Below are 26752 nucleotides of genomic sequence, written 5' to 3' on the forward strand. Positions count from 1 at the left end.
AGGTGGACTCCGACAAGCTCTCAGTGCCGTGCTACGAGCTTGTCGGTCTGCTATTTGTATTTATTTAAATGCGGTGCAAATCTTTGAATATACACTCTTTCAGAGTGAACGTTTTTTAAACTTGTATGCTTTGCTTCTGCGAGGTTCCGGGAACAAAACAAAAAATATATCAGACGGGGGGGTCCGGGGATACATTCTGGGGGTGCTTGACATGAAAAGGTTTGAGCACCACTGACATAGAAACATATGTTTTTAGGATTTAGCAGACATTTAGAATCGGCCTCGGGTCTAAATTGGATAAGATGGTCGGTGCAGTACTGTGTGTAGATGTGTGTCAGTCTAGTCAGTGTTGTTTTTTGGCAGCACATGAATAGTTTTCACTTAGTTTCAGTCACAATTTAGTCACCTGGAATGTTTTATAGTGTCTAGTTTCAGTCGACTAAATGTCATAAGATTTTAGTGGACTAAATCTACAGTTGGTTTAGTCGACTAAAATGTTTGGCGGGCCTTGACGTGATGGCTGATTTTACACAAAATAAATTTTCAGCACGCAACCAAGTGTACAATGACTTATACTGGATCTCTTGTCCACTATAGTCCCTTCCTAACATTGTAGTCTAGTTTTTATTTGCTGATGGAATTGTCAATATATTTAGTCTTAGTTTTAGTCCTCATAGCTCAGTTTTCATTCAGTTTACGTTCAGCGTTCGTCAGCGAAAACAAGGCAGTCGACGGACATTTCTCGTCTTAGATTTAGTCGACGAAATAAACACTGGTGTCAGTAGTATACTAGGCTGGAACTCACCTATGCTTTTTATGGCATAGGCAGCTCCCGGCAGGATCCGCCGGGAGAATATATGCGCAGCTGCGCGACATGAGACTAATTACTTAGAGCGACAGAGAGAGAGAGGAGCATGTGTGTGTGTACATGTGTGCATGTGTATGTAAATTTAACAAAGGTGCAGACAATCAGAAATCAGCAGAGAGTGAGCAATGTTTGCGCTGCTCTATGCCGAATTGAAGTGGACTCAGACCCAGACTTTTTTTTTTCTCCCTGGAAATAAAAACGTCTGGGTTTCCGAGGCTAAGTAGTATACTCACTTAGGGTAGTTGGTGCAGTACTGCGTGTAGATGTCAAAGTCCTCCGTCTGCAACCAGAGACACATAGAGTTCACACTAGGGCTTTAAGCAACTAGTCGTCGACTATTCAACTAGTCCAGGGGTTCTCAACGTTTTTTGGCCCGGGGACCCCCGGAGATGCTTTGGCAGTGTGTCTCGGCCCCCGCCCCCACAATATAAATTGACTGCTATACAAATAACCTTAAAGGTGATATAGGCAAGTTTCCAGTGTTTGTACACAGAATTGATCGAGTGTTTCCAAACAAATTAAAATCTAGCTCCACCCCCCTCCCCCCGTCATTCTATTGGCTGAGCCAGGTCACTTCAGGCTATGGGGTTGTTGTTGCTGCTGGGAGGGACGCTATGGATATTGCGCTCGTATGGCTAAATATGACATTAAAAAATTATGAATTTCTATCGATATCATAGTTACAACAATGACATTGAGTTGACATGTTTTTTTAAGGGTAACTGTAGCGTAATCACAATATCACAAGACTGACACGACGAGTCCCGCAAATGAGGAAGTAGGAAGTAGTGGAGCAGACTCACTGGCTCTCAATTCAATTATCTTTCATTTGTAATCGTGCATATAAAACATATTGCCCCTCAAATGCCCCAGCCACTACAGCATCGTTCATGTGAACTACTTTGTCCACGGTTATTCATCGCTATGATGATCAGCGACGGCTTGTCACCGTTGGCGAGCACGGGTTGAATGCAAGCTTCAAGCCGGCCGGACCACCAAACCATGCGCTATACATAGCGATTCTCATAATTTCAACAGGCTTACATATTACATCATAAACATACTATTTCACATGAACAATGGTGAAACTAAGATATGGGGATAATATTATACTTGCAAATTGCAAGTATAATATTATCCCCATATCTTAGTTTCACCAATGCGATTTCATTGCAAGTTGCAATGAAATCGCATTGCGTTTTCATTATAATACTGCTGGGTCGAACACACAGTCACAGCCTCGCGCTGCAATTGGCTAAGACTCCGCGTCACCCCCCACACAGACCCTCCTCCCAACACGACGCTTCCGTCCCGCGACATAAACAACAGTGGATATAAACAGATACAAACACATAGAGGGAGACAAAGGGAGAGTGTATGTCTACAGGGCAGCAGCTCAGCATCAAAATATAGGGGAAGATAGAGGGAATAAGGCCACAAATATAGATAGATAAATATGTTGATTTTTGGCTGAAAACTTGCCTATATCACCTTTAATAATAGAGACAATACACCATAAATAAATACTGAAAACCAGATCTAATCATTAGGGCTGGGGGTATGTATGTACTATGTGTACTATAGAGAGCACCGAAGTCTGACGTCACTTTCAGTAGAGGGCGCCAGTACACAGGTTCATGTATTTTTTTTTAGTTGCATTGAAATCCCCATTTTAGATATTTAGGTATTTTAGATCGCTTCATATAAGAACTGTGTTTGAAAAATAAACCGATCATCTCAGCCTTTCTGTCAGGGGGGTGGCTGTCCTGTGTGTCGTTAATGATGTCCATTAATATTCGATACAGCCAGTTTATGGATAAAATGGAATTAATGTGGCCGCAAAAGCCTTGAAACTACATATGAAGGCAATGTCGCTGCTAATATACGTCACGCCCAGCTGTCGACACATTGCGTTCCTGAGATTCCTCATTGACGTAAGCTCAGCTGGTGGTGACTCGACTCGTACGAACCACGAAACATTAAATATCAATAAAATAAAAATAAAAATAAACTTAATTAACATTCCATACAGGCAGATGCAGCCACCCCGCCTACCCGGAAATGTAGTCTCTGGGTTGTTTGACTCATTTCTAACGCTTATTTTGTTACTCTTTGGGTATATTTGTACATTTCCACCTTCAGTCGATGCTTCATATCCATATGAGTGAAAAGGCCGGGATGATCGGTTTATTTTCCAAACGCAGTTCTTATATGAAGAGATCTAAAATCCCCCTATGGGGATTCCAATGCAAATAAAAAAATACATGAACCTGGGGACTGACGCCCTCTATACCGACAGTGACGCCAGGACTTCGGTGCTCTATATGTCAACTCTTAATTTACATTTCCCAGCCATTCAGTTGCAAAAAAATATTTTGGGATTGCCCCAAAGGGGGTCGCGACCCACATGTTGAGAACCCCTGAACTAGTCGACTAGTAAATCCACTAGTCGACCTTGTTGGTACTTAATAACTAGTTTACTAGTCGACGAGTACACTAGGCAACTAGTACAAATGACTAGAAGTGAAAGCCCTAGTTCACACACATCATTGTGCTGTTCTCTTCTGATTATAACCTGGTCCTCACTATCAATGCTACATGATAGATCAGGGGGCGGCCCCCACCTTCACTTAATGCGGCCCAGCATGTTAATATCAGAATACTGATATAGTATTGATTTCAGCTGTTACAATTCCAAACCCGCTTTAATTACTTCATGGCCATGTATTAAATGACTAGTATACTTAAATGACTTATGTTATGTTAAATGACTTATGTATACTTATGTTATCAAATGTTATTGTCTTTTTTGTGTCCAATGTAGTTATGTTAACGGTTCATACAGTTAACATGACTATAACTAAATGCATTTGAAATTCAAAAAGGTTATACTTTTCAGGATTCCAATTCAAAAATAGCAAAATTATTATTCAGGTTTTCAATTCAAATATAGCAACAAAAAAAAATAGCTGATCTACAAGCGTTGAGCTTGTAGATCAGCTTGTAGATTGAGCTTGTAGATCGAGCTTGTAGATTGGCTGTTTTTGCTACCTACGACAGCAATATGCACTGTGGCCCCTCTGGAGTGAGTGTGGAAATATATTGGCCCTCGCCATCGTCAAATCATATTTCAAATCATAATTTGAACTGCATGATTGGACGGTGACCCCCAATGCACTTCAGTTCATACATAGTGAACATTAGCATAATTTGCTCATTTTAACTCACTATGATGATGAGCACAGAGCACTTTAGTCTCAGTCTAAGGAGTCTTCCTTCACTCTTTTCCTCCAGGCAGCGAGCGAGTCATTTTTGTAAATCATACAATAGAAAACGTGAATGTATAGAATAATGTCAGTCTGATGGTCTCTAAAACCAGTGGCTCCCAAAGTGGGGTCCGGGGACCCCCAGGGGGTCGCCAAATTATTTTGGGGGGGGGGTCCCCAAATTATTAAAAAAAACAAACAAAAGAATTTTTTTTTTTTTTTGCAACTGCATGGCTGGAAAGTGGAAATGATGAATGAATATACATATAGTACACTACACATAGTACATACATGCATACACCTTCCCTAATGACTACATCTGGTTTCAGTATTTATTTATGGTGTATTGTCTCTATTATTAAGGTTATTGTAGCAGTCAATTTATAGTGGGGGGGTCGGGAGGCTGCGGGGCGGGGGTCCCGAGACCAAAAAACGTTGAGAACCCCTGGTCTATATAGAAACACTATATGAACATATGAATATAGCATAATGATGTGTCATTCTCCTGGTCTCACCTTCATGACGAAACAGCGGGCCACGGCCACTGGGTCGTTGTCACACAGATCCAATGACTGGAGCAGCTCACTGCAACACACCATATAAGCCAATATAGGAACAGAGGAAGCACAACATGCAGCCAGTCAGAGGCCAGAGGAACACACAGCCAACAAGGACTGTATAAAGAGGACGGGAAGCGAAGACCGTAAGGGCATGTTGCTCATACATGGTGCTCCATGGAAGGAAAGAAACATGCGCAATGGGCTTTATGCAGCCTTAACACTTCCGCGTTCAGCTTCCTTGGTCTGCAACTGCATGTTGCTTTCCTTCCATGGAGCACCATGTGAGCAACATGGCGTCTTCACTTCTTGTCCTCTTTAGACAGTCCTTGACAGCCAACAGGAACAGAGGAAACACACAGCCAATAGGCCAGAGGGACAGGTATAAGACCTAAGATACATAGTATAGGCGGGCCCTGGTCTATATTTCACTGTTTGACACGACAGTTAACATTGACGGGGCAACCACGTTCAACCTTTTGACCTGCATAGCATTTTAGACGTTAAAAAAACAATAACATTCCAAATATTATATATATATATATATATATATATATATATATATATATATATATATATATATATATATATATATATATATATATATATATATATATATCGGTGCCGTCGGTGTATGAATGTGTGTGTGAATGGGTGAATGTAATGCACAATCTATGTAAAGTGCCTTGGATAATGGCGCTATGTAAATGCACCATTTACCATGGTGGTGTTACGGTGACATTGGCGACCTGCTGAAATATGTGACAACCGTGTAGACAATTACATAATGTCAGTGTCCAAATGTGAATGTGAATCGTTGCGGTTTGTTCATTAGCCGAGTTCAACCCAGCGGTATTTAGGCCACGTCTTTAAAGACCTCCATATACTGTAAGTCCACAAGATGGTCACATTATTATTTCATCAGGTCAGCAATTTCACCATAATTTTTGGGTATTTTGGGTATTGGAATTTGGCCCTTGAGACAATACTTTGCAATGCATTGTGGGTATTGTAGGACGGACAGCGACTTTTTTTTTTTATCGGCCAGACAGTGATGCAATGAATGTCTCGGGAGGTAGAGCAGGTCGTCCAATGATCCGTGGGTCGGCGGTTCGAATCCCTGCTCCTCCTCCATGTCGAAGTGTCCTTGGGCAAGACACTGAACCCTACATTGCCTCCAGTCTCGGTCGGTGTGAGCTCGCCACACTATTGGTGTGTGAATGTGGGAAGCGAGGACGCTGGCGTTGACTGTTCGCCGCTTCACCTCCCGATGTATGAATTAATGAACCATTGTAAAGCGCTTTGAGCACTTGGAAAAGCGCTATAAAAATGATGCAATTCATTCATTAAAAATGTTTTTACAGTGTTTGACAGTTAAACTTAACAAGAGTTTAAAATCACACCTCATGGCAAGATGCCCACACCAAACCACACACACACACACAGTCCTTGTGAGTTTCCATGCAATGTGTGCACAGCAACACACAGTGAGTGTCACACTGTCACACTTACCGTCCCTGAGCTGTAGACACGCACACGCACACACACACACACACACACACACACACACACACACACACACACACACACACACACACACACACACACACACACACACACACACACACACACACACACACACACACACACACACACACACACACACACACACACAGTTTTAACCCCTTCAACCCTGGTGTCCCTATTCCGGGACAAATCGTTTCCCCCCACATCCGTTTTTTTGGTCTCCAGTGGAACCTTCAAAATATGGGTTTCACTGAAAAACGCAGGCAGTTAAGGAATAATGAATTAAAGGTGCAGTGAAACGGAAATGGTGGGCATTTTATTTTGAAGTTTCAGCTTGAAACGGCTCTGAAGTTTCTGAACCAATCAGAGCGTCGCATCCCTCCAGGCTATGGGTCCTATAGGTCCGTCTCATGCACAGTGGTTTGTATACAAAGTCACGGAGAGACAAAAAGCCAGGGGACGTTTTTCTTTTTTTTTAAATATATTTTTCACCCCTGTGTCAATCATCTAATGTGATCCTGGGCTCTACACACCCTCCGCCAACCTGGGGAGAGCAACGGACTTAACTCATGCTTCCTTCATGCTTGAGTGTCCAAGTTGCTCCTTTACACCTGACAGGGGGGGAGTTTCCCTGGTTGGACGTAGCGCGTGGAAGGAACACGTTATTCCAACCAGTTCCTTTCCCCTCCATCAGGCGCCCCGGTGAGGGTACCTACCCTAGGGGACACGGGGAGAACATGCAAACTCCACACAGAAAGGCCCTTTCACCAACCCCGCCTTCGGGTATATGGGTACTGATGACGCGGAGGAGGAAAACACGCCGCCAGCACCCACAGCGCCCCGAGCGGGAATCGAACCCAGGACCTTCTAGCTGTGAGGCGACAGCACTACCAACTGTGCCACCGTGCCCCAGGGGACCTTTTTTCTAACCTGTACACAACCTATATACATATTTTTAGCGTGATGATTAGGTTGAAAACGAGGTTTAGGATTAGGTTGACATCCACTGTCTGGATGTCATCTTGAATTGGATTAAAAAACGGAGGATTCCTGTAATCAGTAGCATCTGTGTTTCGACGGACGCGCAGATACAAATCAAATCAAACCGGTGGTGAGCTTAATTTGCATTGGCTTTTATTGATATGGGCCTTGAGCACGCTTTCAGGAAGTATAAATAAATAAATAATATGGACGTTTGATATAAAAACACACAAATGAGAATTTGTCATTTTCTTTTGGCATCCATCGTTATAGGCATGCCCATATGATGATGATATGGTCTAAAAGTGTGAAAAACTTATTTTTCATTTCACTACAACTTTAATGAAAAGCTAATTGACTGTAGAACACGTGTGGCTAAATCTGACGGAGGGGCTGCTATTGGATTTTTTTGAATTTCCATTTTTCATGTCATATGAAAGCAGGGAATCATATAGCTTCAATTTGACATATTCATTTTGGAGATACGGCTAATTATAGAGTAATGTCTTGCAGAGAAGCAGCAAGTTGAGTTCTGTGGACTCTATAACCTTCATTACACCTAGGCTATACGTTATAACATTTATTTCATATTTACATGTGGATTTCAGCTCTGACATTTATTTTGAGAAATGCTCTAGTATGTGTATAGAGTCTGCCTGTGCTATTATTAAGTCATTTTTGGATAACATAAATAAATGCAGTTTTTCTCCTCTGGTGAAAAGCTGGAGGTCGCACAACGGCAGGCTTCTCAGTCAAATCTGTTCACACTTTCCCCTCCCGTCCGCGAGTTGCCCGAGTTCTGCTTTCCATTGTTCAACTTCCAGATGCACATTGGTACAGGACGCGCGCTTCATGGCGTCGATGGCCGCGTGAGGTACAGATAGACACAGCGACAATATGCCTCGTGTGAACGCAACATGAGAGGCTAAAATGTCGTCAAATGGTGGTCCGTGGCTCAAATGCCAAATAAATGATGGACCTTGACATGAATAGATGGGGATATTTTATTTTTAATGATAACGAGCACCTTGTCGATCAGGCTTGTCAAGCCGGGTTCTTATCGAGCCCACTATCGAGCATTTTCCATTATTTTGTGGAAAGACGGGAGAGACGACAATAGATTCTGAACAGAACCAGTATCTTTTTTTTATTGACCCTTGGCAGGCCTTGATGCCGTCGTAATGACTGATTTTACACTTGTAAAAAACAAGTGTTGTGAGCTCGTAGATCGGCTATTTTCAGCATGCAACCGAGTGAAAAAGGACTTTCTCTTGTTCAACATTTTAGTCTAGTTTTTATTTGCTGACGAAATTGTCAATATATTTAGTCTTAGTCATCATAGCTCTAGTTTTAATTTTGTCTTCATTTAGTTTCCGTCAGTGAAAAAAGGCAGCCGACGTTTGAACATTTTTCATCTTAGTTTTAAGTCGAGGAAACCGACTCCGCTTGGGTGAATGATGTAACATGACAAAACGTCACGGTGGGGTCAAGGGTCATCCAGAATTACCTGTTGAACTCATAGATGTCCTCAATGTTCCCAAACAGAGAACACACCTGCTCCGGTCGGATCGTCAGCTCAGCCTGGTCGATGATGTGAGACAGGTAGTCCTGCAAGGCAGACAGGCAGCTATGTTAAATAAACTGTCGAGCAGTATACTCATTGCAGGTTGTGTATTCATTATGATCTATGTACTTTGCTCCTCCCTGCTCTGAATTCTTCAGTTTGTTTGTCGATGTGCTTCCTATACATGTTTGGACAGAAATGCAGGCTGGGCCAGATGTATTTGCGTGCCCAGTCTGGCCCTGTAAAACATACATGCTATTGTCTCTGTCGAGTGGGAAATGTTTATATAATATATATAAAATAAAATAAAATAAATTCAGGATTCAAATTCAAATTACTAACCCATATACTGTAAGTCCGATGGAACCGATTCTACAAATGTCTAGTTGAATCCTTACTCGGTGCTGCTTTATGAGTTGACACGGAGTCAGTTTGACCCAAAATGAATAGGCAGAGATGGTACAAGTATGCCTAAATTCATATTTAGAAAATGTTTCAGATGGAAAAAAAAATAAAGAGGAAAAAAATAAAGAAAATAAATGATTTCAATCGAATATTTAGGAAAAGTTATGGAAGGAGAACCTTCTGATAGGTAGCTTCAGGGCAAAGATAATCAACTTCAAAATGTCAAAATGGGTCAGAAAAACCTCACAGTCTAGTATGTTAAACAGCTCACATCAGATGTGTGTGTGTGTGTGTGTGTGTGTGTGTGTGTGTGTGTGTGTGTGTGTGTGTGTGTGTGTGCAGGTCATTTAGAGCTGCTGTTGTCTCATTATGCCACCAGAGGGAGGCACACAGCTGCTTCTCACATTCAGATCTAGTACAATTTTCTTTTTTTTGTACTAGATCTGAACAAACTATATACCAGCTGTTTACTGAGCCAACATCCTCCTCACACACATGCACGCAAGCACACGCTCGGATTACAATACTTGTAAGGACTTTGACATTTCCTCACACCATTGGAGAACTGCCATCTTACACTGGCACGCACCTGTGGTATAAATCACCTTTAACTCCAATTCCTACCCCTACACCTAAGCTCTGTCTGAATGTCTAATGTCCCAAACCTAACATCTATCTTTCTCTAATAGTAATACCAATGTCTTTGGATTTTATTGTTATGATTTTACCATAAAAACAACACATTTTTATGTCCTGTCCGCGCACACGCACGCGCGCACGCACACGCACACGCACACACACACACACACACACACACACACACACACACACACACACACACACACACACACACACACACACACACACACACACACACACACACACACACACACACTCTTGCATCACGGAACAAGTGTCAACAAGTTAAGTTGTGAAAGGAGTGAGGAGTTGCACACACTCTAGCCTCACACACACACAGCCACACGCCACAAAACCATTCCCAAACAAACAATACAAAATAAACATTATTTTGCGTCTACTTCATTCGATTAACTAGAAAGGGTCATCGACAGGATATAGAAAATAGAGTGAAACAGGCTATTTAATGAGTGCTTTACCGAGTGCTTTACCATCTTTACTATAATCTTTACTATAATAATACTTTTACTCAAGTGAAATTTTGACTACACAATCACGTGTAAGCTGTAACAGAGTATTTCTTCATATAATGTGAACTTGACGGATCGGGTACTTTCACAATTCCCGCCTCTAATATTAGCCAAATTGGCCAATGTATTTTTTTTTTTAGCTTTGATTGAAGTATTTATTATCTACTAAAAATATCTTAAAAGTCGTCACTTTGGAAATGTTCTTGTACTTTCTAATATCATTTGACAACTTTAATCATATGTTGACATCTTTAATCCAATTTAATCCATTTTTTATAGTACATTTTGTTGATTTTATTTGCAATGTTCTTTTCTGTTTTTGTTTTTTTTATTAAAACGGTCTTAAACTTGCTTAAATTGACATTGGTTAACTGTAATTTGTGTCACACCATCATATGAATATTAAAGTATAATTATATACATAATTCCCAAAAATATGAAATATGGGGATATAAGGGGGCTATGGCAACTATTATGTGTTGTCCATGGTGAGCAAGTTGACCACCTATACATATTTGGGCACTACATTTGACAGCAAGCTGAAATTTGATGTGAACTGTCAAAATGCTGTGTGAAAAAGGTCAACAAACTGTTCTAAAGTGCTTTCATTGAGTCAGTTATCTCCTTCTCCATCATTTGTTGGTATATGGAAACCTGAACCTAAAAGGACAAAAAACACCTCAGTATAGGATTGTGAGAACGGCATCAAAGACAGCCGGAGTAAATTTCAGCAGCCTGGATCAAGTATTCCAAAGACTTAAGGAAGCCAAGTGCATTCGAATGGACAACTCTCATCCCCTCAGCTCTGAATACAGGCTGCTCCCTTCTGGCCTCCGCCTAAAGGTCCCAGGGGCCACTAGTAATAGATGTAAGTTATCTTCTGGCCTCGGCCTAAAGGTCCCAGGGGCCACTAATAACAGATATAAGTTATCCTAAAGGTCCCAGGGGCCACTAGTAACAGATATAAGTTATCCTAAAGGTCCCAGGGGCCACTAGTAACAGATATAAGTTATCCTAAAGGTCCCAGGGGCCACTAGTAACATATATAAGTTATCCTAAAGGTCCCAGGGGCCACTAATAACAGATATAAGTTATCCTAAAGGTCCCAGGGGCCACTAGTAACAGATATAAGTTATCCTAAAGGTCCCAGGGGCCACTAGTAACAGATATAAGTTATCCTAAAGGTCCCAGGGGCGAATACTGGACTACTCGCCCCGGTGCTTGCCCGTTTTTCCTCCCGGAATTTTCACCAGTGAGGGGGATAACTTTGTAATATCCTATTGGCTGTTTGTATTCTTTTTGGAAAAATATAAAAAGATACTACTGTGGAAAGGCTATATTATTTTACTTATATTGACCGGCCTATAAACAATTTAGTATTATTTAGTATATGTAAGGTTTTGCCCACTCAAATGGTACCTCGTCAGATAATCCCCACATATCGTACAACAACTTCTGTGAACAGACTTAAATTATAAATAACAGACTTAAATTATATTTGTACTTAGGCTGTCTGCTCTCATGAAAGTTTATAGTTAGAGAAATTCAAAGTCCAGCCGTCTGCTGTCCAGCCTCTACCACCCCTCACTGGGGAAAATTATGGGAGGAAAACAGAAACGGGGCGAGTAGTCTTGTTACCCCAGGGGCCACTAGTAACAGATATAAATTGTCCTTTGTGCCTGTATCTATCCAGGCCTTAAATGCTGATATGAGGAGTAGGTAACTTTGTCGCTTCATGTATTATTTAATATACAACTGTTATTGCAAGTGATGATGAATTCCAATGCTACACTGATAACTTGAACTGACTTCCTGTTTTATTGTTTTATGTGTACCATGTGTCTCTACTGTATTTTATGTGATTTATGTTGTCTGCCTGTTATGATGCTTTGCTGTACAACAAATCGCCCCTCGGGGACAAACTAAGAAATTAACCTGAACCTGAACCTATATGAAAGTGGACGCAGACATTGAAAAGTGCAGTGTAGCGTGGTTTCCAGTGAAAAGCTGTTATGTAATCACATAATCTCCTGTTGTCTCTCTAACCTTAACCATGCAGTGAGCTAATTATAGACCACCTTTACACCTGGTATTAACTCATCTATAAGGGGGGATGGGATAGCCCTTAACCCATATGGTTATGGCTAATGTACACTATCTATAAGGGTCCATTTGGTTCCATATGTACACTTTCAGAGTTACAGACATTGCAAGGGTCCATTTGGTTCCATTTGTACACTCTCAGAGTTACAGACCATGTAAGGGTCTATTTGGTTCCATTTGTACACTCTCAGAGTTACAGACCATGTAAGGGTCTATTTGGTTCCATTTGTACACTCTCAGAGTTACAGACCTGTAAGGGTCCATTTGGTTCTATTTGCACACTCTCAGCGTTACAGACCTTTAAGGGTCCATTTGGTTCTATGTGTACACTCTCACAGAGTTACAGACCTGTAAGGGTCCATTTGGTTCTATGTGTACAATCTCACAGAGTTACAGACCTGTAAGGGTCCATTTGGTTCTATTTGTACAATCTCACAGAGTTACAGACCTGTAATGGAACATTCGTTTCAATGTCTTATTGTTTTGACTTTGTGTTTACAATTTATTTTCAAAGAAGCCTCGCTAGATTAGCATAGGTTTTGTTTTCTTTCTTTCTTTTTACCCTATAGTGCTGAATAGAGGTTATGCACATAACCTCTATACACACATAAAGTGAATGGCAAAAGCGAGTGACAAAATTAGTTTAATGACGTTTATCGTCGTTTAACGCAATGAAATAAAAAAATTCTGTTCGGATGTATATGGGCTGTCATGGCCAGAAACTCGTAGTATTTTTGTCACTCGGTAGGCGTTCCTGCATAACTTCCGGGCCAGCCGGGGTGCCTGATGGAGGGGGAAAGGAACTGGTTGGAATAACGTGTTCCTTCTACGCCCTACGTCCAACCAGGGAAACTCCCCCCCTGTCAGGTGTAAAGGAGAGACTTGGACACTCATGCATGGACTTTACAAATTACAGGCCTGTTTCACTGCTTCCTCAGTTTTCAAGATTTTAGAAAAATTATTCAATATACAAGACTGGACACATTTATTGAGAAACACAAACTACTGACTGACAGCCAATATGGCTTCAGAGAAAACACAAGTCTGCAGCTGCATACGTGGCCTTGACCTTTTAGGCCAGTGCAACAGAGCAAGCTTTTGCCTTTTTTTAAACCCTACCCATTTTAACCAAATACATACATACATACGTACATACACACGTACATACGTACATGCATATATAAGAACACTAATTAAGTAAGCAAGTATATCCAGAGACAATCAATGTGCCTCGTCCTCCACTCTGTAATAGTTAAAGGAGAATTCTATACTAAAAGGCTTTCTTACCTTTCTTTGTAGTCGTTACGTCCCCACCAAAGAGGTCCAGGTGTTATTTTGTGCAAAAGCTCCTTATTGGCTATTTCCCCTACCATAAGCCCTAAATGAATTGCATTGAGTTGAATGAGAATTGAATGGGGCTATGGGGTGTTGTGCTAATTCACTTATTTCCATCGCTCATTAAAAAAAAAAAAGTATATATCCTCTCTTTATAATGTAAATAATATCCCAAGCGGCACACTTTACTACTTATTTCGATGGAAATAAGCGAATCAGCACAACACCCCATAGCCCCATTCAATCCCCATTAAATGAAATGCAATTCATTGAGGGCTTATGGTATAGGGGAAATAGCCAATAAGGAGTTTTTGCAGAAAAAAACACCTGGACCTCTTTGGTGGGGACGTAACAACTACAAAGAAAGGTAAGAAAGGTAAGAAAGCCTTCTAGCATGGAATTCTCCTTTAAGTATGTAATTTTTATACATCCTCTTAAACTGTACAATGTTGATGCTTTGTTTGAGTTCTACAGCCAGACCATTCCACACAAATTGACCCCACAGACCGCATACCTTTTTCCATAAACTCTGCACTTTATATTTATACTTCCTGCACGGTGTTGTATTTGTGTTGTTGTTATTTTTGTTATATGTGAAAAAAGGAAAAATAAATGCACACACGCAATGTCAAAGCAAATTCCTGTATGTGTTTGGCAAATAAAGGGTATCTGAATCTGAATCTGTCCTATAAAATAGTAACGCTCTTCGCCCCAGGACGGAGATTAATCACGGGACAGAACTTTATTGATATCAAAACCGAGCGCATCGCTCTGGGAGCGCCTATTGGGCAACAAAGTTTTAGTCGAAAATCTTAAAATGTGATATAGCTCTAATAGATCTAAACATTCCGTCCAATTCTAACCAAAGACGATGTTTTCGACGGCCCATCGCGGTCCCGTCGCTAGTCGCGTTAGAATGAATCATGTCTCTTCGTTGTTGTCGATCGCCTCGGGGGGGGGGGGGGGGGGGTGTTTTTGGCTACATCTAGCTAGCTTGTGCACCTGGAAATGCGCTGCGTAGCTGCAAGTCGCTGGGCGCTCCGATTTAATGGTCCTGTATACCCCCGGGCCGCAATTATTATTATTATTACTATAGCCCTTACCCGTTGTGAGATATTTTCCCCCCACCCCCCCCCCCCCTTGTGGCCACGGGGGGTACTGCGTCTGGGTGCGTTTTAATTCACTAATAAATTCATTATTAATCATGAATGTGTCAAATCGAAAAAAGGGCTCCGTTAAGACCTCCATATTCATATGGTCAATGCCTGTGTGAAAAGTGGGAATGATTGGTGCAGGCAATGATGAGATAACGCGCTGTTTCTGACATTCAGACAGACACACACACAGACAGACATTGGCTGAATTATAGTATGATGATGATGATAGTCTCACCTCTACGATCATCCTCAGGTCTCTGACGTACATGCGCTCCGTCTCGATGATCTCCATGACGACGCGGTCCAGGTACGTCAGCTGAGGGCTGGGCGACATGCTGCCGCCCGTCGTCACCGTGGCAACCGGCTCCCGATTGGTGGTCCGCTGCTGCTGGTGGACCCACCCCCGGCAGTGGCCACGCCCCCCTCCTCCTCCTCCTCCTCCTCCCGGTCCAGGGTCAGTCTCACCTGCAGTTCCACAACGAGCCACAGCAAAATATATCAATCACCGTCAGCATCGTGGATCAATGCATCCGATCAATCATTCAGTGAAGGTGTAGTTCCAGACTCTATAATAGACCGATTCAGAAACGGGTCTCGTGGCCGCAGGCAACGTATTTCCTGTAGGCGGAGACGACATATCTGTGGTTTAAACCCAGCACCTCTTCTACTACAGTGAATGGAAAAGTGACTCAAATGTTACTCTTTTACCTGCTTTTTACTAACACTAACATTACAAAGATGCCCAGAACATCGGGATGAACCTGTGCAGTTTATGGCTGCTCCAACAGTAGTGGTAACATAAAAAAATTAAAAAAATCATACCGGTGTGAACTGAGTGTTGCAACTCCCCCCCCCCCCCCCCTCTCTCTCTCTCTCTCTGTTTCTGGCACAACAGCACCACTTTTGCTCATACTGGTACTCTACACATAGTAACATAGTCCCATAGTAGCATAGTCACATAGTCCCATGGTGACTGACATTGCTGTTCCTTGGAGTGGTTGCACCACTCAAAAAGCAGCAGAGCCAGGCGTAGAGTAATGGCTGAGACAAAGCAGTGAAAGGTCCTGAAAGATACATAACGTCAGTCTTACCCAATACCCAATCTTTCTGTTTTATGAACACAGGGCTGCTGTAGCCTACTGTATAGTGTATACCATACTTTAAATGCTTAGTATGAGGTATAAAGTACAGCAGCCTTGTGTTCCTAAAGTGCAGCTCCTTTTGGAGGGCTTAAGTGGCTTTTCTTTTCTTTTTTATGTTGCCACTACTGTTGGAGCAGCCGTAAACTACACAGGTTCATCCCGATGTTCTGGGCATCTTTGTAACGTTAGTGTTAGTAAAAAGCAGGTAAAAGAGTAACATTTGAGCAGACTGACATCAGTCACTTTTCCATTCACTGTAGAAGAAGAGGTGCGGGTTTAAACCTGCAGATATGTCGTCTCCGCCTACAGGAAATACGTTGCCTGCGACCATGAGACCCGTTTATGAATCGGTCTATAGCCTATAGGACCCTAGGTTACTAGTATATAGTACGGAAGAGGCCCAATTTATTTCCAATATGGCTGCTGTGAATAGAGAGGGCATGGTATCATTTTGTCGTCATCGTCGACTTCGCGGCGCGTTATGGTCTCACCTGTGTCTGCGTGGGCGTGTCCCTCCGGAGGGCGGAGCTCCAAGTCGACGTGGGAGGAGGAGGTGGGTGGGGCTAGGCTGTCATCCCGAGAGGAGGCGGAGCCAGAAGAGAGGGTGGAGACGAGGCTCACGGGGCGGGGCCGTGGGGGCGTGGCGGACGGAGCGCGCTCATTGCTGCTGACGGAGGCCGTGGACAGACGAGGGGATTCTGGGAAATGTGGAGTGTGGAAGAAGAGTCATTTAGAGTTGTATTATCACTGCCAGGCCCTTATAGGCCTGACGTAAAAAATAAAATAAAAAAGTCTTCTAAATGTTGACGGTTTTCTGAAATACCTATGTTTCTGTATCAGTGGTGCTCAATATTACATGTCAAGGACCCCAAAAGTTATATGTTATTGGCCGCCGACCCCCCCATCTGAAAATATGTTATTCCAGGAACCCCTCAGAAGCAAAGATTTGAGTTAAAAAACGTTTGCTCTGAAAGAATGTATATATTCAAAGATTTGCGCCACATTTTCACGATTGAAAAAGCTCATAGCGCGGCACTCAGTGCCACGCTATGAGCTTGTAGATCCGTTTTTGTATATAGTCACCAATGTACACAGTTTTTAAATGTACAAATATTATATAAAAAATAATAATATATATATATTTTTAAACATAATAGGCAGTTAAACAACTAGTAAACTAGGAAACTAGCAGTGTGTGTGTGTGTGTGTGTGTGTGTGTGTGTGTGTGTGTGTGTGTGTGTGTGCGGCTGTGCGCGCACTTGGTAGCTATCATTGTTAAAAACCCATTTTGGGTGGGAACCCCTTTTGTTGTTTCAAGCATTCTGTTATACTTTAGCTATTGAAGAATAGCAGATATACAAGCTCATATAGCGCGCCACCGAGTGGCGCGCTATGAGCTTGTAGGTCTGCTATTTTTGAAAGATCGTGAAAATGTGGCGCAAATATTTGAATATATATTCTTTCAGAAGACTTTTTTTTTTTTTTTTTTTTGACGTCAGGCCTAAATGGGTGAAAACGCCAGTTTACTGTAGCAACTAGCACTCACCACAGAGGCATTTCAGTTATTTAGGAAAACAACCACACAGACCGCACGTGCCCTGGCGCACACACGGATGCACGCACAAACACACACCTCACATGTGACTCTTCTCTGGCAGGAAGCCAACTACAACTGTGTGTGTGTGTGTGTGTGTGTGTGTGTGTGTGTGTGTGCGTGGGGGGGGCTGGGGGACAGTGGACTTCAGACTTACTACGGGCAGTCGTCGGTTTGTGAACTTTGTACTGTATATATTTTAATGCCAGGGACATACTATGGGGCATGTGCACGCACGCACACACACACACACACACACACACACACACACACACACACACACACACACACACACACACACACACACACACACACACACACACACACACACACACACACACACACACACACACACACACACACACACACACACACACACACACACACACACACACACACACCACACACGAGCACTACATGAGGTCTCTACTGTACTCCGTTCCAGTGCAGAGTAACATTGAGCCAGATGAAACATGGGGCAGATGAAACATACTGTAGGTAATTCAGAAAACTAAAGGGATTTAGAAGATTTTTTCAGGCCTAAATGGGTTAATTTAACGCAAATGCTTCACGAAGTGACCTGTTTTACTGCTTTCTTATATTATCTGAAGAAAAAAAAGGTTTTGTCTCAGATAATTGCCAGGCATGCAAACAGGCCCAAGGTGAAAAAGGTGACAGTGTGCGGGGCCGACGCTGTGCCGCGGCGCAAATCTTTTGAGCGTTTATCGGTACAAAACCCACTTTTTTTGGGGGGGGGGGGGGGCAGGGACAATGACACAGGGACACAGCCAGGGACAGACCCAATGACACAGCCAGGGACAGACCCAATGACACAGGGACACACCCAGGGACAGACCCAATGACACAGGGACACACCCAGGGACAGACCCAATGACACAGGGACACAGCCAGGGACAGACCCAATGACACAGGGACACAGCCAGGGACACAGCCAGGAACAGACCCAATGACACAGCCAGGGACACAGCCACACACACATACTGTAGCTGTCTATAGTGTGGTTGAGTGGCTGCACCACTCAAAAATGACAGATGATTATTTACTAAATCAGTACAAATCTAGTCATTATTGATCAAGATGTTAACATTCATGTCCCGATAGTCATAGAACAATTCATTTACTCCAACAGGAGCACTAGCCCCTCGAGGAGCACTAGCCCCTCCTATATTCAGTAGATTTGTGTCCTAAATGCCATTGACAATGAATGGAGAATAATTGTCATATCTCGGCTTTTTGTCCTACACATTCATTGTCACAAAAATTACAATGAATGGATGATGTATGATTATAAGAGTGCCGCTCACTTCACACGGGTGTGATTTTAAAAAAAAACAGGTCCAGCACTCGCACTCCCATCTCAAAATCCCTTACAGTTACACTCTTCACATCATGTAAAATAGAAATTATATTCACTGGCAAAATAATAAATTATAATACAAATAAAATGTTTACTTCAATATTTTAGCCTTAGTCAATTTAAGACATGTAGAGTAACATCCTCTCCTTATTCAACAGTAGCTGCATGTTTTCTTTTTTAATATATCCATTTAGTATAAGCCCTGGGGGGGGGTGTAGTACTACAAGTTGTATGTATCAAGAGTTTTATTTATTTACTCACACGCACGCACGCACACACACACACATGTGCGCGTTTATTTCTCGCACGCATGCATGCACATGCACACACACACACACACACACAGCGAGAGAAACTGACGCCGGCGTGTCCACACCACAGACAGTATAACGTAAGGTGCTAACGTTGCTAATGCTAACTAGTAGCAGCTTAACTATGGGACTGACTGGCGAGTCACAGACAGTCTGTCCCAACTCCCGCCGAGTCCCGAGTCCACACAAGCGGAGCGACCAGCGGCGGCGCACATCATGCCGCCCAGATGCAAGCAGAAATATCGTTCAGAATCATTAGTGATCGACTCACGAGACTAGTCTCGTCAGAATTCTCCGGGCAGCGGGCTCGGGCTCCACCCCCACCCCCAGACCCCCTCACCCCCCCCAAACATTTTTTTAACGGATTTGCATGAATCACACAGGTCCTATATTTGGGATAAAAACGGCGATTTTCGCCGAAAAGCTACACTTTTGCATGCCTGAATTGCGATTTATCCAGATGAGATCGAGATAAATTCAGTGGATGCCTTTCTCAACGTGACTTACAGAACCGGTGTTTGAACCATAGACTGTAAAAATATGGACAAAGCGTTCCGCGGGTCTAACGTGAACGTAAAATGAAGCCTGTCAGTCCTTGCAATGGAAGTCGCCATCTTTCTAGATCCGTTTTGGCCCAGTTCAGGCCAGCTGGCCCATTGGCTGGCCCAGACAACGAGGCGGGACTTCCCCCTTCTTCTTTGTTGGTTTTTATTTTGACTCGAGTGGGTGGGGGATCCCGTTCATAGACTGTAACGGTAGCCACGCCCCTCAGAACATGCGCGACTTTATGGTCATTTTTTTAATAAATGGGACCATAATTTTCCAAAAACAATATTATGACATTAGAAATGAGACTTTAAACTAGTGACTGGAAGCAAAAAGTATTCATGACCATGTTTATTAAGGTAATACAGTCTAGGTGAAGTTGGGCCCAAATACATGGACTTCTATGGGGCTATGGGTTTTTTTGAGCCCAATGAGAGCGCCACAACAGGCCATTATATGAACTTTCATTTCCTTAGTGGCTTCACAAAATATCCGTCTGACTGCCCCCCTGGTTTGAACCTGCGATTCCCCCACACACACACCCCTGAAGAAAACTGTCTGTCTGTCTGTCTGTCCATCCTACCATGACTCCCTCTCAGCTACTGTCTGTCTCTCCTATACACTGTCTGTCTCTCTCAGCTGTCCTACTGTCTGTCTCTCCTACACTGTCTCCCTCTCAGCTGTCTTACTCTGTGTCTCTCCTACACTGTCTCTCCCTCTCAGCTGTCTTAGCTGTCTCTCTGTCTCTCTCTCTCAGCTGTCTGTCTGAAGACAATAGACGGGTTTTGTGTTCCGAGGAAGTTAAGCTAAGTCTGGCTGTAAAACTTCCTCTTAGAGCCACTCCTTCCCTGCACACATGCACGCACATATGTGCACGCGCGCAGTCGCACACAACACACACACACACACACACACACACACACACACACAGAGCCGATGGCGTTCAGGAACATACAAAGTCAAGGGAAGAGAAGAGGAGAGGGAAGGAGGGGAGGTGGTGCATGATGAATTGAGAATATGAGTCACTATATTGTTTGTCAGTATATGTTGTAAGAGTCATTCCTCTTATTGCAGAACTATGAATTATCGACCGTAATTATACCTAACACACGCACACGCGCACACACACACACACACACACACACACACACACACACACACACACACACACACACACACACATGAGACTAATTACTTAGAGCGACAGAGAGAGAGAGGAGCGTGTGTGTGTGTACATGTGTGCGTGTGTATGTCAATTTTACAAAGGTGCAGACGATCAGAAATCAGCAGAGAGTGAGCAATGTTTGCGCTGCTCTATGCCGAATTGAAGTGGACTCAGACCCAGACTTTTATTTCCTCCCTGGAAATAAAAACGTCTGGGTTTCCAAGGCTAGGTTAACACAGGTGGCAAGGAAGCTCTGCTGGATTTGAAGGAAGGTAGAGGTAGAGCTTAGGAAGTGCTTTGAGTTCTCATCGATGGCCGCCCTAGACCCTAGAAGGTGTCGCTATGCCTATACTTCCCCTCTGCTGTTGGCTGCACAATAATTACCTCAGCATGAACTAACATGAATTAACTTAAAGCTGGGCTGTTGCCCTAGTGAGTCCAGTGCATTCTGCCCAACTTCCGGGTCCAGGACATCCGTTCGTTTATGCTTCTATGCCAATAGAAGTGTACTGTATGTATATGTAGAGGAGCCGCCATTATTGGACTGGCCCCCGTGAGTTGTCGCAACTCTGTCTTATACTCTCTATGGCTCTGCTAACTGCCTGCTCTGTGTTGCCTCGCTGGGCTATAACACATCCTATACAGCCTGGACGGACGGATGCTCTACGGGTTATTAATTCAGACAAATAAATAGTTGAAAAATGGACATATTTGAAAAGTATCGCAGGTTTTTTTTTTTTTTACCGTCAGCCGGTCTGCGCAAAACAAATATGACACCGACAAAGCAAGATTAGCTTCTCTCTCTCTCTCTCACACACACACACACACACACACGTGTGCACGCACACACACACACAAACAAACACACACACACACACACACACACACACACACACACACACACACACACACACACACACACAGAGAGTGAGAGACAGTGTTTGATGACAGTGACGTATCGCCAGCTTTGAAGTGACTGGAGGCTTAAAAGAACAGAGAGCACTGCGTGCGTGCGTGTGCGTGTGTGTGTGTGCGTACAGTGAAGGTCAGGTCAAACTGTGTGATGCTGTCTGTCTGACTCTATAGCCGAGTGGATTTGAGTGTTATCAACCCATGTCAACCAGTAGGTTACTTAACAAGACCATATAATAGACTTTGTTGTTGTTGTTGTTGTCGTTGTCAACCTGCATTGTCCGACGTGGTGCTGTGGGGCTTTAAGCAACTAGTCGACTATTCAACTAGTCGACTAGTCAATCCACTAGTTGACCTCGTTTGTACTATAGTTGACAAGAAAAATGAATGGGGGTACTTGGCATTATCTTTTCACATGGGGGCTCCGCGAGCTAATGAGTGTCACCTTGGGGTTCCTTGACATGAAAACCACTGGACTAAATAGCAAAAGCTTAGTCTCAATGCAATGTTAATTTTGCCAGAAAAGCAATAACACCATTTAGTCTAATTGGCCTTCTGAAATGTTTTAGTCTATAGTCTCAGTCGACATAAATAACACTGAACCTATAAACCTCTGAATCGAACCCTAATTCTAATTAAATAATTTATATGAAAACAAAAGGGTATTTACCTATGAATACTTGAGTATTTACTAGGAGTATAATACTACTCTGTCCAGTCTGCGAGGGTGTTTGTTTGTTTACGTGACGCCTCGGTCCCAGGAGGGAGGGGCTAGGATAATACCAGCTTGTCTGCTCAACACAAAGGCTTTGTTGTGCCGTGCGTGCGTGCGTGCGTGCACCTTGACACTGCGGAGAGTGTCAAATCAACTCATTCACACTGTGTCTTGTTTTTCACCAGATCCTTATCTGAATGTGAAAAGAAAAATACCATAATAAAAAAAATACTGTATTGTGCCGAAAATAAGACGACATTTAATTCCAATGAAAATATCCCCCAAAAATGGGGTTGTACCGTATTTCGAGGTCTAGATGTTTTTTTATGTCATAAACCCATTTAGGACTCGAAATTAAAAAAATGTCTTCTAAATCCTGACAGTTTTCTGAAATACCTACATGTTTCTATATATCAGTGGTGCTCAATATTTCATGTCAAGGACCCCAAAAAACATGTGGAATTGGCCACCGACCCCCATCTGAAAATATGTTGTTCCATGCAGGGACCGCTCAGAAGCAAAGATTTGAGTTAAAAACGTTCTCTCTGAAAGAATATATATTCAAAGATTTGCGACACATTTTCAAAAATAGCAGACCTAACAAGCTCTATGAGCTTGTAGATCTGCTATTTTTCAATAGCTAAAGCATAACATAATGTTTTCAAAGGACAAAAGAATACATACAACTCCTACTTTACTATGATCACTCAATACCAATCCAACAACGCACATGGCCACCACACATGTGTAGCTTCCTGACCTGGTGGAGCACTGCGCTACGAGGAGAGCACCTTTTCTACTTCTACTCCTCTGTGTCTCAGAGGAGGAGGGTCAGTGGAGACGTCTTTTTTCTTCTCTCTTCTCAGTTAATGTTTCAGTCAGTATAGAAGACACAACGAACAACATCTAAATTAGCAGGCAATATGTTTCAGAGGAGGAGAGAAAGCAAGCGAGGAAGCGTGCGTGTGTGTGCGTGTGTGTGTGTGTGTGTGTGTGTGTGTGTGTGTGTGTGCGCGCGCAGGGGGCAAGAGTCCTCCCATATGCCCCATAAGCTTATAGCTTAAGTTGTGTTAAACAGCATTAAGGTAATGCAATAAGGACTCTTCCTCACTATAACATGGAAACGCTCCTCTCTATAACATGGGAACGGAGGCACCCGCTGGCCTAGCGGTCCAGGCGCATCATGCCACATATACAGGCTTTGGCCTCACAGCGTGTCGCGTGTTCAAGTCCCGTTCATGTCGACGGTTTGCTGCGTGTCTCTCCCCGTCTCTCTCTCTCTCTCTCCCTCTTTCCTGTCTGTCTTCACTTGATACTATCAATAAAGGCAGAAAAGCCAAAAACGAATCTTTAAAAAAGGAAAAAAAACATGGGAACAGTCTTCGCTATAACATGGGAACGGTGGCTTCTGGAAAAAAAAAAGAGACTTTTGACAATATGGATTCACCTGCCATGTTATGAGAGAGAGGGTGTCATTAATGCGAGAACAACGGCTTTAAACAAATACCCATATAGGGGTGCCCTGCAGGGCGCAGCCATTACTGAGGTGTAATCAGCACTGACTAGCTATACAGTATACACCTGGCCAACAGGGCACTGACCCATGGATGCAGTCGGCCAGGTTGCCGGCCAGGTGTTGTTAATCAGTGCTGATTGCATTCTTGTAATGTCTCACTGAAAGACATGAAGACTGATTGAAATAAACGTATTCATTCATTGCTTGAACTTGAAATGGGACATTCCGCAATATGAGTACTTTTACTTTAAGTACTTTAAGTACATTTTGATGCAGATACTTTTGTACTTTTACTCAAGTATATTTTCAATTCCGTACTTTCACTTATAACGGAGTAGTTCTAAATTGCAGTATTGGTACTTTGACTTAAGTATAAGACAATTATGTACTTTTTCTGCCACTGTGTAAAGAGGTGTGGGTTTTTTCCTCTGTGACAAACCACCTGCCATTATGGTACTTTACAACACATTTATCAAAAAACAAATACAGAAGACAAACACAGCTGTTGAGTGCCACACCGTCCCACTCCCTTGACATGTGAAATTGTCCCTTAACCCAGGGGTTCTCAACCTGGGGGTCGCGACATCTCGGGGGGGAAGGGGGGTTTGGGCGGTCCCCAAAATTATTATAAACTAGTAAAAGTGCCCTTCTGGGCACAGGTCTCCACCAGGAGGATAGGAGTGTGTGTGTGTGATGTTTGGCAAAATGTTTAGGAGTAATATAATCCTGTGTGTGTGTGTGTGTGTGTGTGACGCGGCTTGGCCTGTTGTAGCGCCACCATGAGGCTGATTTTAAAACTGTCAAGTGGCATTTCTTCCTCAACCTAGTGGGAATATGCATGCACAGTTTCACCGCAATCGGACGCTGCGTTGAGTAGTTGTGGCAATTTGTACAAAACGGGTACAAAGCGGGCTATACTCCTGAAAGGTTTAGAAGCCAATCGTAGACAATGAAGGTGGATTATGAGAAATCAAACAAACGCGTCTTGATCACATGACTATGGAGAGCATGTGAAATGTGGATAAAATCTGAAGGAGTAATATTAGAAAATGTGTTTTACATAATGTTGACCTCCTGGTGGCGCTATAAAGAGCAGATGGGAAAAATGCAAAGGCAAAGGTTTTTCCTTGGCCTCTAGCGAGTGTGCATACAAAGCTTTACACAGATCCGTGCAATTAGAGGTGAAAACACTAATCGGCCAGTTATAGCGCCACCATGAGGCTGAGTTGAAAATGTTCCAGTGGTATTCCTTCCTCGGCCTAGTGGGAATGTGCGTGCACAATTTCACGGAAATCACACGATGTGTTCATGTTTTGTTTGAAACTGAGCACTGAAAGACCCGTTCCGTTGAATGGCTCAGTCTAGAGAGACTGTGTACCAATTTGCGTGATGTTTGGACAAAATCTGTAGGTATACTGTCCAAAAACTTGTTTTGCACAAAGGGGCCCCCTGGTGGCGCTATAACAGGCCGTTCTGGAAATTCTGGGGCAGAGGTTCATCGTTGGCATCCAGGGAGTGTGTGGATAAACACCAAACCGAGACCCTATACACACAGAACTCCAAATCCATTCTCCGTACCCAGCGGAAAACACCGAATAATGCATGCAGGACGTTACCCACTCATAATCAAAATAAAAAAGAGAGCACTTAAGTTCTACAACCACCTAAAAGAAAGTGACCTAGATGCACTCCATAACAAGGCACTCACACACAGTGAAACTCTAGAGAGATGCCCCCTCAGCCATCTGGCCCTGGAACTCCGGGCACAAACACAAACAGAGCCACGAGATAGAAAACCCATTGGACTAAACCAAATTATAAAACAGCAAAAGGAAAACTATCTGACACATTGGAAAGAAGCAACACAAAAGCAGAGTAAACTAGAATGCTATCTGGCCCTAAACAGAGAATACACAGTGGCAGAATACCTGAGCACCGTGACCGACCCAAAACAAAGAAAAATCTTAACTAGGTACTGACAGTGAGCACAGTCTCGCAATCGAGAAAGGCCGTCATAGGCAGACCTGTATCCCGAGAGAAGACAGACTATGCACCCACTGCACACAAAATGAAGTGGAAACCGAGCTACACTTCCTAACCATCTGTCCATTGTACCAAGACATCAGAGACACATACTTCCCACAGATTACAACCACACACAGAGATTTTGAAAACATGACCAATGACAAAAAACTCCCATATCTGCTGGGCAAAGTACAACAATGTGCAAACACAGCAGCAAGATTTGTGAGTTGCTGTGATAGGAGAAGGATATCAAATGGAACACAACCACCCTAAAGAATAATAATTGTGTATATTCCTGCACTATACCTGCATTGAGTGACCTTGGTACATAGAATTTGATCTATTGAAGATTCTGACCTTCATATGTACATAATTTTTGTTTTGATTGTATTGCTGTATTGTTGTATTGTTCTTTCTGGTTTGGCAATGTAAACGTATGTTTTCTCATGCCAATAAAGCCCTTTGAATTGAAATTGAATTGTGTGCAAAATTTCGACCGGGTTAACGGTGCCGGAG

General features: G+C 42.9%; 1 protein-coding gene across 1 annotated transcript in view; it reads right to left on the reverse strand.

Moving 5' to 3' along the window:
- Nucleotides 1-26752, reverse strand: part of LOC308334483 (pleckstrin homology domain-containing family G member 3-like) — a 93825-nt gene that overhangs the window by 33475 nt on the left and 33598 nt on the right. The window contains exons 3-7 of the mRNA XM_080791269.1: nucleotides 16566-16772; nucleotides 15168-15397; nucleotides 8707-8807; nucleotides 4650-4719; nucleotides 1102-1148 (exon numbers count right to left, since the gene is read on the reverse strand). Of these exons, the coding sequence (XP_080647395.1) occupies nucleotides 1102-1148; nucleotides 4650-4719; nucleotides 8707-8807; nucleotides 15168-15397; nucleotides 16566-16772 (655 nt within the window). The remainder of the gene's footprint in view (nucleotides 1-1101; nucleotides 1149-4649; nucleotides 4720-8706; nucleotides 8808-15167; nucleotides 15398-16565; nucleotides 16773-26752) is intronic.

Source organism: Protomyctophum bolini (genome assembly GCF_963924005.1).
Source record: "Protomyctophum bolini genome assembly, chromosome: 19".
Classification (NCBI taxonomy): Eukaryota; Metazoa; Chordata; class Actinopteri; order Myctophiformes; family Myctophidae; genus Protomyctophum; species Protomyctophum bolini.